The sequence below is a fragment of the Macrobrachium rosenbergii genome, chromosome 8 (genome assembly GCF_040412425.1).
Source record: "Macrobrachium rosenbergii isolate ZJJX-2024 chromosome 8, ASM4041242v1, whole genome shotgun sequence".
Classification (NCBI taxonomy): domain Eukaryota; kingdom Metazoa; phylum Arthropoda; class Malacostraca; order Decapoda; family Palaemonidae; genus Macrobrachium; species Macrobrachium rosenbergii.
The window spans coordinates 71,198,912-71,212,357 of NC_089748.1; the positions used below are offsets into that span (position 1 = coordinate 71,198,912).

Sequence of the window (13,446 nt, forward strand, 5' to 3'; positions counted from 1 at the left end):
TCTAGTTGCCTGGCTCATTTGGGCACCCAGCGTGGGAATTGCCTGAGGCGCCGGTCATTATAATCGGTTTCTAGAGTCTTTGGGCTTCTAAGTAACCAGGAAGGAAATCCCACCTGATTCAGGAGGTAACCTTCCGTAGTTATGAATCCAGTGGAAGTGGAAAGAGATAACAAGGGCATCTTATCATTTCATCATCTCAAGCATACCTCTCCCGTGCCCAAGAAAAGGTCCTGGGTTTTCTCCAGTTTGCTTTAGTGACGTTCTCCTTCTGAAGTCAAAGCTGGAGTTTATGACCGAGGTATGGCGGAGTCAGGGGCGTGTCTCCTTGATTCCTCCTGCTTGAATAGTGGCCTCCGGCCTTGAACATCTGTCAAGTGCTTACCGAAGTCAGTTCCTCTCCAGCTTTCCCCTCCGGCCTCAGTATTCCACACGTCACCTCTCTGGGCGGGTGAGGTGGATATTTTTTGGCCCAATGAAGTACATGGTACTTAGTCGGTCACGTTCCGGCAGTTCCATATCAACGCTTTGGAGGGCGGTGACAGTCTTCCTGTTCTTGGAAACTTCTTCCCCCCAAGAGGTTTCCTTTTAGGCTGGTTCTGAACAAAACAGCAATAGTGCGCTGCGTAAACAAGTGGTTTTGGACTCGAATTGCTTCATTCAGGTTATGGTTCATTCTTCTCCATAACCAACAGACGCAGGTGCTTCTGTCTACCACCCTTCTCGTAGGGGGTCCAAAGGTCACTGCTTTTTCCCTATCCAGGGCCTCCCCTGGTGTCGGAATAGTCCTTAGGCGGAGCGTCATTCAGGTAGTCTTGTGACCTTTTCCTGGGCCTGGAAGTAGGTCAGTTTGCAACCCAATTCAGCCACAAACTATCAAGCTGTCCGTCTGGTATAAACTCAGCCTCGTCAGCCCACTCAAACTCTGATGTCCTGGCTTTGTGGTCTTTGTGAATCTTACAGTTTAGGAGGAAACTGATATTGGTCCTGTTATTTCTGTTTTCCTGAAATCAGTTAAAGGATCCTACTCTACTGCAGTATGGTTCTGCAGTTAAGTAACTAGCACTCTTCACATAGTTTTCACTACAGTACTGATGCGGCGCATATTGGCGAGCAAAGTGTTTTGTTGGAACCAGACTCACAGGCCCTTAACTTTCATCCTAAGGTCTGTGTTTGTCTAAGAACAGTACTCCGTCCACATTCGGTTTCCTGGTCTTTGAGTAATGTATCGGAGTTAGCCCGGTAACCAACAATCATCTTGTTCTTATCTTTCCTTGTTAAGGAAGTCCCAAAAATTTTAATCAGCTTAGCTTCTAGTGTTAGTTTTCCTGTACTGTCTGCCCTGTCTGGCGGAACCAATCAGTTTGGTTTGTCTGGTGGAACCAATCAGTTTAGTTTCCCTCATCAGGGGTAGTGTTGTAATTCCTCACCCTAACTTTCTCTCTACAATTGAAGGTCCTCATTTTCAGTGGTCACCTTGGAAAGTACTCCCCTTTTACAAGGTCTGTTTCTGTGTCCAGTTTTTCTTCTTGCAGGCTTTTTTAGACAGGACCTCACAATTTTGTCAGGTCCTCTCCTTTAAAAAGGGGCACTGTCATTGGGTCAGCTATTAGGCAGGAAGTATTTTCTTAATACAAGCCTATTCAGGTGCTGTTCTAAGCTCATGATCTTAGACGGTGACCACCCACATTATTTTCATTACATGAACTTAGAGGACTTTACTTATGTTCAGGGTAGAATTCTCCTAGTTTTCAACGTTTCTATTTAAGTCTTTAATAGCATAAGAATGATGTTTATTTCTCTGTTACTATTTCACCGGGTGACACTGGACTCGATCCAGAAAAATTTTGACAAAGGAAAAATCTATTTCTGGAGAGGGGATCTTATTTTCATTGTGACCCACCCTGTTTTTCATTCTCTCCCTCCCTTGTTAAACTTCATTTTAGTGAGGTGGGTGCTAACATGGAATCAGGCTAGTGTTGCCTTGTATACAGTCATGGTAGTGCATGGGCTTGTATCGCACCTCTCGTTGGGACTTTTTGACATTGGGAATCTCTATAGGATAAGGTTCCGTGTTTTGTAGTTCACCCTTTTCCATACACGTGACTCCATCTAGTGGAGCTCGCTCTGGGGGTAGTAACTCCAGCATTTCATTTAGCTTTCTCTGGTATCTAGCAACGGAATTACCTAGAAATAAGTGCTGAATGGACTATTTCACCTGACACGGGCCCCTCTCCAGAAATAGATTTTTCCTTTGTCAAAAATCCTTTTTATTTTATATATGAATTTGGTATGTTTTTTAGTTCTTTTACCAAGTAATTTTTAAAAATTTTCCACACCAATTATCTTTATGTAAGCAGTTTTGATTTTTCATATCAGAGAAAATTTTAAGCCAATATAATACATGAAATAGCAGAAACTTTTCGAACAAAATTTCCAGTTTTTGAGTTTTGTGCTTTTGGAATATGTAGGTTCTGAAAAAATATCTGAGCTCTGTGGTTATGTTAAATTTATATAACTAAAAAAATAGTTAATACTATCAGTCTTCCCAAGTAGCATTTTAGAATTTTTTTTATATTGTGTGGATATTGTTACTGAATTATTTATGTATTTTCAGATAATGAAAAATTACCTCCAATGTTACTTGACTTGTTAGACGAGTCAAACATTGACATATATCATTCTGGGTGTGTGATTGCTGAAGTTAGAGATTACAGAAGAACTTTAGATGCAACTTATGACACAAGATATGTCTTGCTTCAGCCTACAAGTCAGGTATGAGATTTGCTCTTGTAATGATCATTAGCCTTTGGGAAGGTCACCTGTAGAAGGTTCTTTTTGATCTTTGTGAAAGTTGTGTATTGTTGCGTGACATTGTATTCTGGGTCTTTGTGTTGCAGAAATTGCTGCCTTGGCAATTTTACTACAAGAGATGCTATTTACTGTAGTTGTGAAATGTTAATGAGTTTGTGTGTATATATTAGTTGTGCATATTTTATGGTTTTATGCAAGTTAAATGCATGATTAGACTTAAGTAGGGATCAATATAGTCATAGTAAATGCTATGGAATTTTGTAAAAGAAATACGCGATAGAAAATAAGTTGTATGTCGTGTAATTTTAGTATGTCATTGAAGTACCAAATTGAACAGCATTACTTCAGCATAGGTATAATTAGGTAGAATCCAGGTACTAGTCCTATGTTGCTCTTCCTTTTCATCATCACCATCACTATCCTTTTGGTTTCTTGTTCTTCTGCATTTGTAACATTTGAGATGAAATGTCCATATGACCATTCCTTGATTACCAGTGCATGTCACCCAAATTCACCCACTGCAGTAACATGCTGTATGAAATAGCTAGGGAAGTTAGTGTGTGGAAAACCTTAACAGTATCCAAAATGGTCCTCATCAGGAGTCCTCATGTTCTCAGAGTCCACAAACTCTTCCATTCTTCTGCATTATATTGAAACATGGCATTCCAGTCTTTCTCATTATACTGAAACATGGCACCAGACCATAGTTTCATCTGCAACTTTTATGAGGTTGACATATACAGTATTCACATTATTATTGTCAAGAGCAGTCAAGTAGATTGCATCCTTTATTTTGAACTCTAGTTGGAAATTCAACAAAGCAAGAGAAATTCTACAATTTATATGTAAAAAAAGCACTGTATGCAAGTTAAAATTTTTGTGTTACTCCTTGGTCCATAGGCAGGATTATTGGATAGCAAGTACTCATCAAAAATTTTCCCATGAAAATGGTCTCATAATGGATGATGCGCTCAACAGTAGTTGAGTAAGAGTATGAATTTCATGTCTGCAGGAAGACTTCTCTCCTGCAGATTAGTTTTCACTGTGGGGGTGAAGTTTGATGGAACCTGCAAGTTAAGGCTGCTGTAATCATTGAGGCATTTACTGAGGTATGTTTGCATATAGACAAGTGCAAAGGTTTTCTCTAGACAAGGTTTTTTTAATTCCTGTCAGATTCTGAAATTTGGCAACAAAAAGCAGTTTAAACTGTATCTGTTTCCTCCTATGCCCAAGGTTTGTAGAGAATACCCCTATAAGATAGTTCTTTTCACTTGCATTGTAAATTTGTTACGTCTTGATTTTATGATGTAATTCAGCAGCATCTTTGTTTGCAGACTAGAGTTTGCTACTGATGTATATTTACATGAGAAGTGTCAGTATTTGAAATGAGTCTTACCTCTCAATTATGATAGCTGTGAAACCCACATCAACGGGGTCTCCTCTAAGCCAGGAGGCGGGTGGTGAAGCTGAGATTGAAAGCAGAATAAAAGCAGCTAGGGGGAAATAGAGGGAGGTGGCAGGGATAGTGTGTGTGATAAAACAAAATGCCAAACAAACTAAAAATAAATATCTATTGTATTGTAACTGGATGTGTGATGATTTGTGGTTCAGAAACTTGGGCACTAAGAAGGAAGGAGGAACAGACGCTGGAGCAAACATAGATGAGGATGTTGAGGTGGATTTTGGGGATATTGCTGCATGAGAGGCTGGAAAATTATGAAATTAAGAAAAGTGCAGGAATAGTAAAGATTACTGACTTGATAAGAGAGTCAAGATTGAGACAGTTTGGGCATGTGGTAAGGATGAATTAGGAAAGAGTGAAGAGCACTTGGATGGAATCTGTAAAGGGTCGAGGGTTGAGAGGGAGATAAAGACTTAGATGGAATTCTAAAGTGGAGAAGGGTTTTGCAGAGGAAGGTGCTTTTGACAGAAATAGTTTGAGAAGATGCATCAAAACAACCAACCCCTTAGCTTAGGGATAGCAGTTGGGATGAAGTTGCCCCTGAACACTCACCAACAGGTCATTGTTCTGTAGGTGCCGGTGTAGGTTGCAAGCTCCCCATTTTCCTTGCTTTCAAACTACTGTAAAAGGAATTTTACTGTGTTTTATGAGACTGACCCTGAGTATCCCCAAGCTTTTGGGTTCATTCAATAAGAAACAATGGTTCCTTTTTAAAAATTCTATAACTATTCCATGTAAGTTGCCAGAAATGTCCTTCAGTTAATTTATAGAAGTGCAAAGTGTAATGGAAGGAGTTCAGTCAATTTGTATGGAGCATATTCAAGAGCATGAGGACTCAAAATTCGTTTTTATGGATTGCTTCAAATCCAGTACCAATGCTGGTTTTGGAATAAGCTGTACAAATTTTAATTTTAAGAGTGTACTTTTGGTGGCAGCCTCATACTTTACATCACCAGCTGTTTGGAATTTTATCTGCCATGGAAGAAATAACTATGATTGATAAGGGTAATTTCAGCCAGTTTTTCAGACACCAAAAGTTTATCACTTGGTGTTTTAATTGGCTGGCATTATCTCCTCCAGTAGGTGTTTTGGGGTTAGAGGAATCATTTTCATCTACTCCTTAATCATTTCATCATGGCATCTTCCTGTGGTCACTTGCAAGGGGTGCCTTGTGTGTCTGTCTCTCGAAAGTTCTCAGTAGTTCCATTACATACCTCTACTCACTGAAGCATCTCCATTTCAGCCTCCTCCTAGCTAAATTGCTGTTTAAGTTATGCAGTCAAAGTAATGGATTTATGATGAAGTAGATGTTATTTTCTCAGTACAAATCTATTACTTTTGAAATGCCTACATCCTGGTCCTACTATTCATTTGCAGATGGTGTCTCAACTTAGGAAATGACTAAACTGCTTGAGACCCGAAAAAATCATATTTGCATGCGCTAATTTACCAGTAGCTGCTGGTCTTAGTTTTTAATATACTAGTGACAGAGCTGTTTGGGAATTCATATCGATACAGGAAAAAGCTATGCAAAAGTAGGGTTTGTATTTAAAAAATCCATTTTTATTTTGTAATGTTATACATTTGCAATTACCATTCCATTCTTCTTTAACTTTACAGACTAGGCTGATGAAACCTTTTGCGTTCAGCCTTCTGCAGTTATAGTTCATGGTCTTTTATTAAATGCATGGCACAGTTTTTAATTTTTATACTTTTTTGTAAGATTTGTAGTCTTGGTTGTAAGACTAGTTGTAGGGCTTTCATTCTTTCAAGTTAGAAGATTTCAAAAAAGAAACTAATCTTATCTTCTCTTTGATAGTCTTTAGTAGCAGATGTTGCAGCCATGACTAGAGACCATGACTGGACTCAAGAGGAAAAGCTTCATCTCGAAGCAGAAATAATAAAACGGACTGCTCCCCCACTCAATCTCTCCCCATCTCCTATGGTGGCTATTATTAATAACAAGTTGCACCAAAGAAAATATAAATTCTCAACTGTACCTATTAGAAGAGCTGCCAGAAGGTGCAGTCAGGTGAGCAGATCAAAAGGAGCTGTATGATACTATTCAATGTACAGATTACTATATGGGCATGAGTGAAGTATAACTTGTGAGGGAGTGATTCTGCATTATTGAATGAATATTTTACATTTTACTGAAGTTTTTCTGATTTTCGTACGAAGACCATAACATTTTTATGCATGTAGTAAATGTCAGTTATTTTTTAGGTTGCTCAAAATAGACAGAAGAAATTTGAGGAATGTGCTGCTCCCAAATGCTTAAGGCTTCATAATTTCTTGAGCTCCAAGAAGGATAAAAGACCAATTCCCAAAACCCTTACTAAACCAGTAAGTTTTACTTTTAGTGTCTTGTGCATGGTATCTTAATGGCTGAAGTTAGATGAGACAGATGGGTATTAAAATTATGTTTGATTGAGAACTTGTTATACTAGTTACATTTGCATATATTGAAGGTGTTACTGCTATCTTAGATTTGTAACATAAAAAAAGAAATATGACAGTTAAGGGCTTGCTGGTTAAGAGATGAAAATTGATATTTGTTGGTAATAAAAGACAGCATATAAGTAAATTTGACCCCCAGAAAACCCATTCTGCAACCCCTTAATTTTGGCCCCTTTCAATTAAAGAAATAAGAATTTCCACAAATTGCATATCAATCAAGCTGCTGAATGAAAGGCATAAAACAAAGCCTTTGTCATAACATTCTAAGCCAAAAAGGGAAATCTCAATATACATCATTGGTTTGCAAAATATAAAACTGGTAATTCTTTTTTGTTTTCACCATCACTGAAAAGAGATGCCAAAATTCAACTTTTTTTCATATGTAAAAAGAATCTTCGGTACATTTATTATTACGGGTTGAAAAATGATGGGCAGTAGCAGTTTGCGGTTATATTTTAAGTTTTGAAATAAGGACTTTTAAACTTGGAGCAGCATGACAGGGGGCTGTTGTATTGCACAGTTATTTTGACTAAGGTTGGGGAAAAGGTGCCATTACTCAGTTTTATGGTACTTTTCAGTGACAGTTGCTGTTGGTTACTGTTACAAATAAACAAATTATACTAACTGAATACAAATCATACTCTCCAGTTTGTGGGGATACGTGTGGGAAGTTTACCATATCTGTGGAATACTTCATTTATTTCAACACAAGTCCATTACTTTATGTTAGATTAGTTGCCATCTGTAGACATATCCCAGAAGGAGAGTCCCCCCCCCTTCCACCTCTCTGAGTATTGATTTGGGTCTCTGAGCTCCCTAGTTGCGAAAACTGGTCACTGTGTCTGGTTTTGTTCCCCAGAAAATTTTTTTATAATCTTTATTGTAGTCATTTTGAAGCATTAAATTATCTCAACCTGTATTCCCCTGCTGCATTTCCTATTTCTAGTCATTTGGTGATGGTAATTATTCTTTATTTTTTTAATTTGCCATTTTTGCATGTGTCCTCATTGACCTGAACCCCTTTCCTAAATGCCTGTACTAGTTGGCTAACCTATATGTACAGTGTTTTTTCTTCAGCCAGGTCTTCAATTGTTTTGACAGTTGGGAAGTAGTATGGCCTCTTTTTCATATATTTACATGTAATATCACTACAGATATATATATATATATATATATATATATATATATATATATATATATATATATATATATATATATATATATATATATATATATGTATATATATTTATATATTTATATATATATATATATATATATATATATATATATATATATATATATATATATATGTATGTATGTATGTATGTATGTATGTATCGCATCATGATTAATTTAATGACAACAATCATCTCTATATATATATATATATATATATATATATATATATATATATATATATATATATATATATATATATATATATTATATGATTAATAGGATATGATGGACAAAACTGTTTTATGCCACAAAAGTGTTTTTCTGCAACCTCATTAATCATGTACTAAGTTCCCTCTGTGTAGCCTTTCAGATCTCTCTGCTTTGTTCATTGTTTTCACAAAAAGTGAGTTTATTGGGTGAGATATACTTGTGGATCTAGATAGCATATGCAATGGGAAAATACCTTCTGTTTGTTCGACAAAACTGGTGATACTAATCCTGGGAACATTCAAACCATGGATGTGGGCATTTATGTGGTTACAGTCAACCCCCGCTATATTGCGGTTCAGCATAAGCGGCTTCAGTTAATCCCAGATTTTTCTGTTACTTGTCTTCAAATATATCGCAGAAAATTCACTAATTTACGGATTTTTTCATAGAGCAATACTGTATTCAATAATTTCTGTATTTTCATTTTAGTGTTGTGACTAAACAAATTTTTTATGGTAAAAAAATGATTTACTGTACAATATTCACTAGTTATTGTATTTTAATTTTATTTTCATGACTAAATATACATTTTTTAAGAAAAAAAAAATTATTTACAGTACTAATTTTCATATATTAATATTAAGACTTTATAAATCATATAGGTACTCACCAGTGATGAATGTTGATTAAAGATGATGATGATGAATTAGCTGTGCAGTCTGATGAATGACAATAAAGGTATGACTGCACAGCAAAGCAGAAGAGTCACATCTCTCGGGATGCCTCTTCACCTTCTTCAGATGCTTTGTCCATGAATTGCACTGCTTCAGTGCCATGGGGAGGCTTCGGAGGGTCCTTCTTCATGGTGATAGGCAGCTGCTGTTGCTGCTTCTTTCTGCTGACGAGGAGGTTATAATAGGGCCTCAAAATCCCATCAAGGCAATATGAAAAGCCTATGGAGCATTGTGTACTAGGATTCCATGCCTCAGCCATCTCCCATGGCTCCTTGGCCATCCTCATAAGTCGGGACAGTCATTCCAAAGACAGCCCTCATCCTCCTGCTTGTCCCCTGAACCTGGCGTGTCTTCTTCCTTGCCGGCAGACTTCATCAGCTCTTCCAAATCCTGGTCTGTCATGACCTTCCTCTGGCACTTAGGCTCTTTGCCAGAAGGCTTAGAAGGAGCAGGGCATTTAGGAGGCACCTTAGGGCACGATTCAAAAAGTTATGCGAAGTCAGAACTAATACAGAATAGGCAAACAGTAGAAGCCTGCCTACACAGTGAACTTGGAAGCTGGACAGAGATGCTGGGTCATTTGTGCATCATATACAGTACAGGGTACTGCACATACTGTACATTTTATTGATATTTTGCTGTGTTGCAAGATGATTTTGAAATTATATTAAAGTGTTTTGGGATGATACTAGAGCATTTCTAGAATCCGTTGGTAGTTTGTAGAACGATGGGACTACCTCAGAACGAAATGTTAGGTTTGTTTACACTCGCAGAACCTGTCCCATTGTTCTACAGTATTTTCATTTTAGTGTGTTTCCGTAACTAAATACATTTTTTATGATAAAAAAAATTATTTTTAATTTTCAAATTAAACTCAGCAAAATGACAATAAAATGTTTTTTGATAGCGTAGTCACTTGTTTCGTCATCAAGGAGTTACCCCCCATGGTGTGCCAGCGCTCCATGGTGACTAGACTAGTATCAAAGAAATATCTTTTAGCCTGGTCTTGTAGTTGGGTATTGTGTCATAATGAAAACACTGTGACACGTGATAGAGATAATGGACTCAAAGTTAAGAGGCCATTTTCCCTTCAGTGAAGCTGAACTCAGTTTTTCCTACGTCAAAAACTATAGGAAGTGACTATTGCACATGCGTGTCAGCCATCTTGTTTACGACCGGGGTCAGGCAAAAGACCAGCCTCCATTACCCTCCTCTAGCAAAGTAGTGCGCACAACAATTCAGTGCTTCTCACTAAATCGCTTCGATTCCAAATTTTTTCATTGGTGAGAATCATGGAAACATCTAAACTTGAAAGTTAAGTGCTTATTTTTAAGCTCCAGTTAAAAAATGTTAGTTTAAACTGTGGAACAAGTGTTTATTTTGTGTAAGGAAGCCAGAAACCAGACTTTGTTTTCCGAGCACACGGTCGGTGCTCTCTCACGATCTCTGTTATTTGCGAAAGGCCAAAAAATTTTAAGATTTGATCATTCTATTTAGAAGTTTTAACCAAAGAAATGTTCCAAAATTTAATATTAATTTAGATAATCCTGTCTACCATAGCCTAGGCAGTAGCCTACATGAGGTGGTAGCCTAACAAATTCAGTGTGGATAATTTAGACTATAGTAGATGTCTGTAGCCTATAACCTAGGATTACATATTGTAAAGGTGATTTAAATAACCTGGATTAAGTGATAGCCCAGCTATAAGATTACACATTACAGTAAACCCCCCGTACTCGCGTTCTTATGGTTCGCGGGCTCACGCATTCGTGGGTTTCTCTGTGGAACATATCTAGCCATTTTTCACGGAAAATTCGCCCATTCGCAGTATTTTTCACTGAGAAATATTCACTAATTACTGTATTTTCATATAATTTTCATGAATAAATGCACTTTTTGTGATAAAACCATTAAAATACTCAGGTATAAGCATTTTTACAGGGTTTTTCTTGGTTTAAGCTATCAAAATGGGCAGTTCTAAGTGTTTTTAGAGGGGTTTTAAGCATTTGCGGATTTGACCTAATCGCGGGGGTGTGTGGGAAGCATCCCCTGCGAATACGGGGGGTTCACTGTATTGGGTTACTATTTTATATACAGTAGTAGACCAAATAACCTAGGATTGGATACAAACAACAACCTGGGTTAGACAAAAATAGTAGCCTAACTATAAGTTTAAATATAAGTAAGTTGCTGGTTTTATATAGCCTATACATTTAAGTGTGATCTATAACATCTGTATTAGGTATTACCCTGTACTAAGCTAAGAAAGAACAAATAAGCGTAGGAGTACATATAAACAGTATTCTAGGATCAGTAATACTGGTAAAGTTTTACGTAGCCTATATCCTTACAGGTGATATAAACCTAGAACAGGCAATAGCCTAACCAGATCAAGTAGGAATCCCTTTTTAAGGGACTATCCTGCTGTTAGTTTAGAAACAGCGTGGCTGAGTATCAGACAAAAGGGTAGGCTCAGCTACATAAAACAAAAAACCAGATTATAAGAGGATTAATTTTTGTGTAGCTTATATCCTTAGGTTTTAAATAAACCTAGAATAAGAAGCTGCTTAGAATAGGTTAAGCAAGAACCCTCTAAGAAATCTTCTATGCTTAGCTTAACGTAGATTATACTAGAAGAATTAACCTAAACCATATAAAACAGTAGCTTGGGTTAGTTAAACAAATTAGTTCATAGAAGATTAGTCTGAATGACATGACAATTTAGAATTAAAATTTCATACAGCCGTTGGAAAAGGACTAACAGTTTAAATGAAACAGCCATATACAGTGTCAAAATTAACCTAGACTTCAAAGGGCTTAAGTCAACGTAGATATTTTGTAAAAGGTATTACAGGTAGTCTCCGGTTATCGAAGGGGGTTCCGTTCTGACGGTGTGACGATAGCAAAAATGACCGATAACCAAAAATCGGCGATTTTCAGCCCTTTTTTGGCGCCTCTGTTAGGTATGTATCAGCACCAATGCGCGATTATCGGCACCGATTTTTGTCACTAGACAAGCAACGAAAAACCGGATCACCGATAACCGAGCCCACCGATAACTGGGGATTGTCTGTACATTTACATACTAGTAATCAAATTAACAAGTAAGATGCAATATGCTAACGATACAAGGATTTACAACAAGTTATACTAATTAGTTTCTAACAACAACTTGGTTTTTTTACTACAGGGCTGCCATTATGCAGGACCCTCAGCTCAAGTGTTCCATAGCAAGTTGCTTGGTTCGTTTTTTGCCAGTGGGTATGACCCATTCCACCTGCCATGAGCATGGTCCTTGTAAAAAACAAGACAAATTTGTTTGGTCACCAGATATGTGCAAAATTTGTAGTGTGCTCTTGGCAGCAAGCTTTAAGGATGAAACAGCTCGTTTTAAGCTGTCACGATGGGTCCTAGGGTTCAGCAAGGGGGGAGGACAGGGGAGATTATATCTTTTCGGCAGAACTCTGGCAGCAAATATTTAACCTCTTCTCAAAAGATCTATATATGGGCCAAAACCCAGTAACATCAGTCCCCAATACCTCCCAGGTTAACCCTGGGGAGGAAATAGAGGAAGTTCGTCTCGGAGGTGATTTTCTTACAGATGAAGTTGATATTGCTACCGAAATGACCTTGCTGAACCCAGAAGGATCAGGGACACAACCTTCAGCTGACCATGGGAGAAACTTTCCATAAGGAATTCAATTCCCCATGCAGCTTTCAGAAGCTGATCAGGATTCTTCCCCCAAAAGGGATACAAGGATTCACTTAACCTCAATTGAAATTACTACATTTCCAGAGGGGTATAGTAACTCACCCAGGACCTCTGCCCCCTGGCTAACAGGCAGTCACAGTTCAGCTGTGGATGCTCAGTCAGATTACGCAAGCTCCCCCAAAAGGTTACACAGCTTGCGGCACTTGATCAGTTCTGTAAGGAAATTATGAGTAATATCAAAGGTGCCCTTGCCACAGAACGGCAGTATATAATGGACATACTGCATGATTCTGAACAGGAAATCAAAGAAATCAAGTCAGTGATGTACATTCCAAAGTGATACCACCTTTGCCAGACATGGAGAAACCTCAAAAGGAAACAGTTCTCTTATAGATGACGCCCTTTACCAGGTCTGTGGAAGGTGGATCTATGCTCCCATTCTGAATAAAACCCAACTTGCTTACTAAGTACCCCAAGCCTTCTGTCCCTTCACTTTTAAAATAATTAACCATGTGAAGACAAACTTTCAGAATTGTGTAGTAGCTAGAAAACAGAAGCCAATGACAGAACTAAAACAATTTGCTACAGTCCTACCGGTTTCACAAAATCCCACCAAGGAATGGGCAACACTTCAGCTCCCTTTTGAAAGGAAAAAGATCGCCTTGGATTTTGGGACCCCTATGAAAAGAATCTCAGATGAGATAGCTTCGTCAAAATTCTGTGCTAGTATCTTAACCTCTTCCACCTTGCTAGAAGTTGCCAACAAAAGGCTTCCAGAAGATTCCAGGACAATTTTTGCTGTTGTGGCTAAAATTCTTATGAGAACCCTGTGGGAAGCACTCTATGACTTTTTATGCTGGTGCTTGAAAGCATGAATG

General features: G+C 37.9%; 1 protein-coding gene across 5 annotated transcripts in view; it reads left to right on the forward strand.

Moving 5' to 3' along the window:
* The window catches only part of Spt20, a 256,861-nt gene that overhangs the window by 37,966 nt on the left and 205,449 nt on the right, over positions 1-13,446 (forward strand). For all 5 annotated transcript variants that reach the window (XM_067107975.1, XM_067107974.1, XM_067107976.1 and 2 more), the window contains exons 4-6: positions 2,615-2,772; positions 6,093-6,305; positions 6,500-6,619. In XM_067107975.1, the coding sequence (XP_066964076.1) occupies positions 2,615-2,772; positions 6,093-6,305; positions 6,500-6,619 (491 nt within the window). The remainder of the gene's footprint in view (positions 1-2,614; positions 2,773-6,092; positions 6,306-6,499; positions 6,620-13,446) is intronic.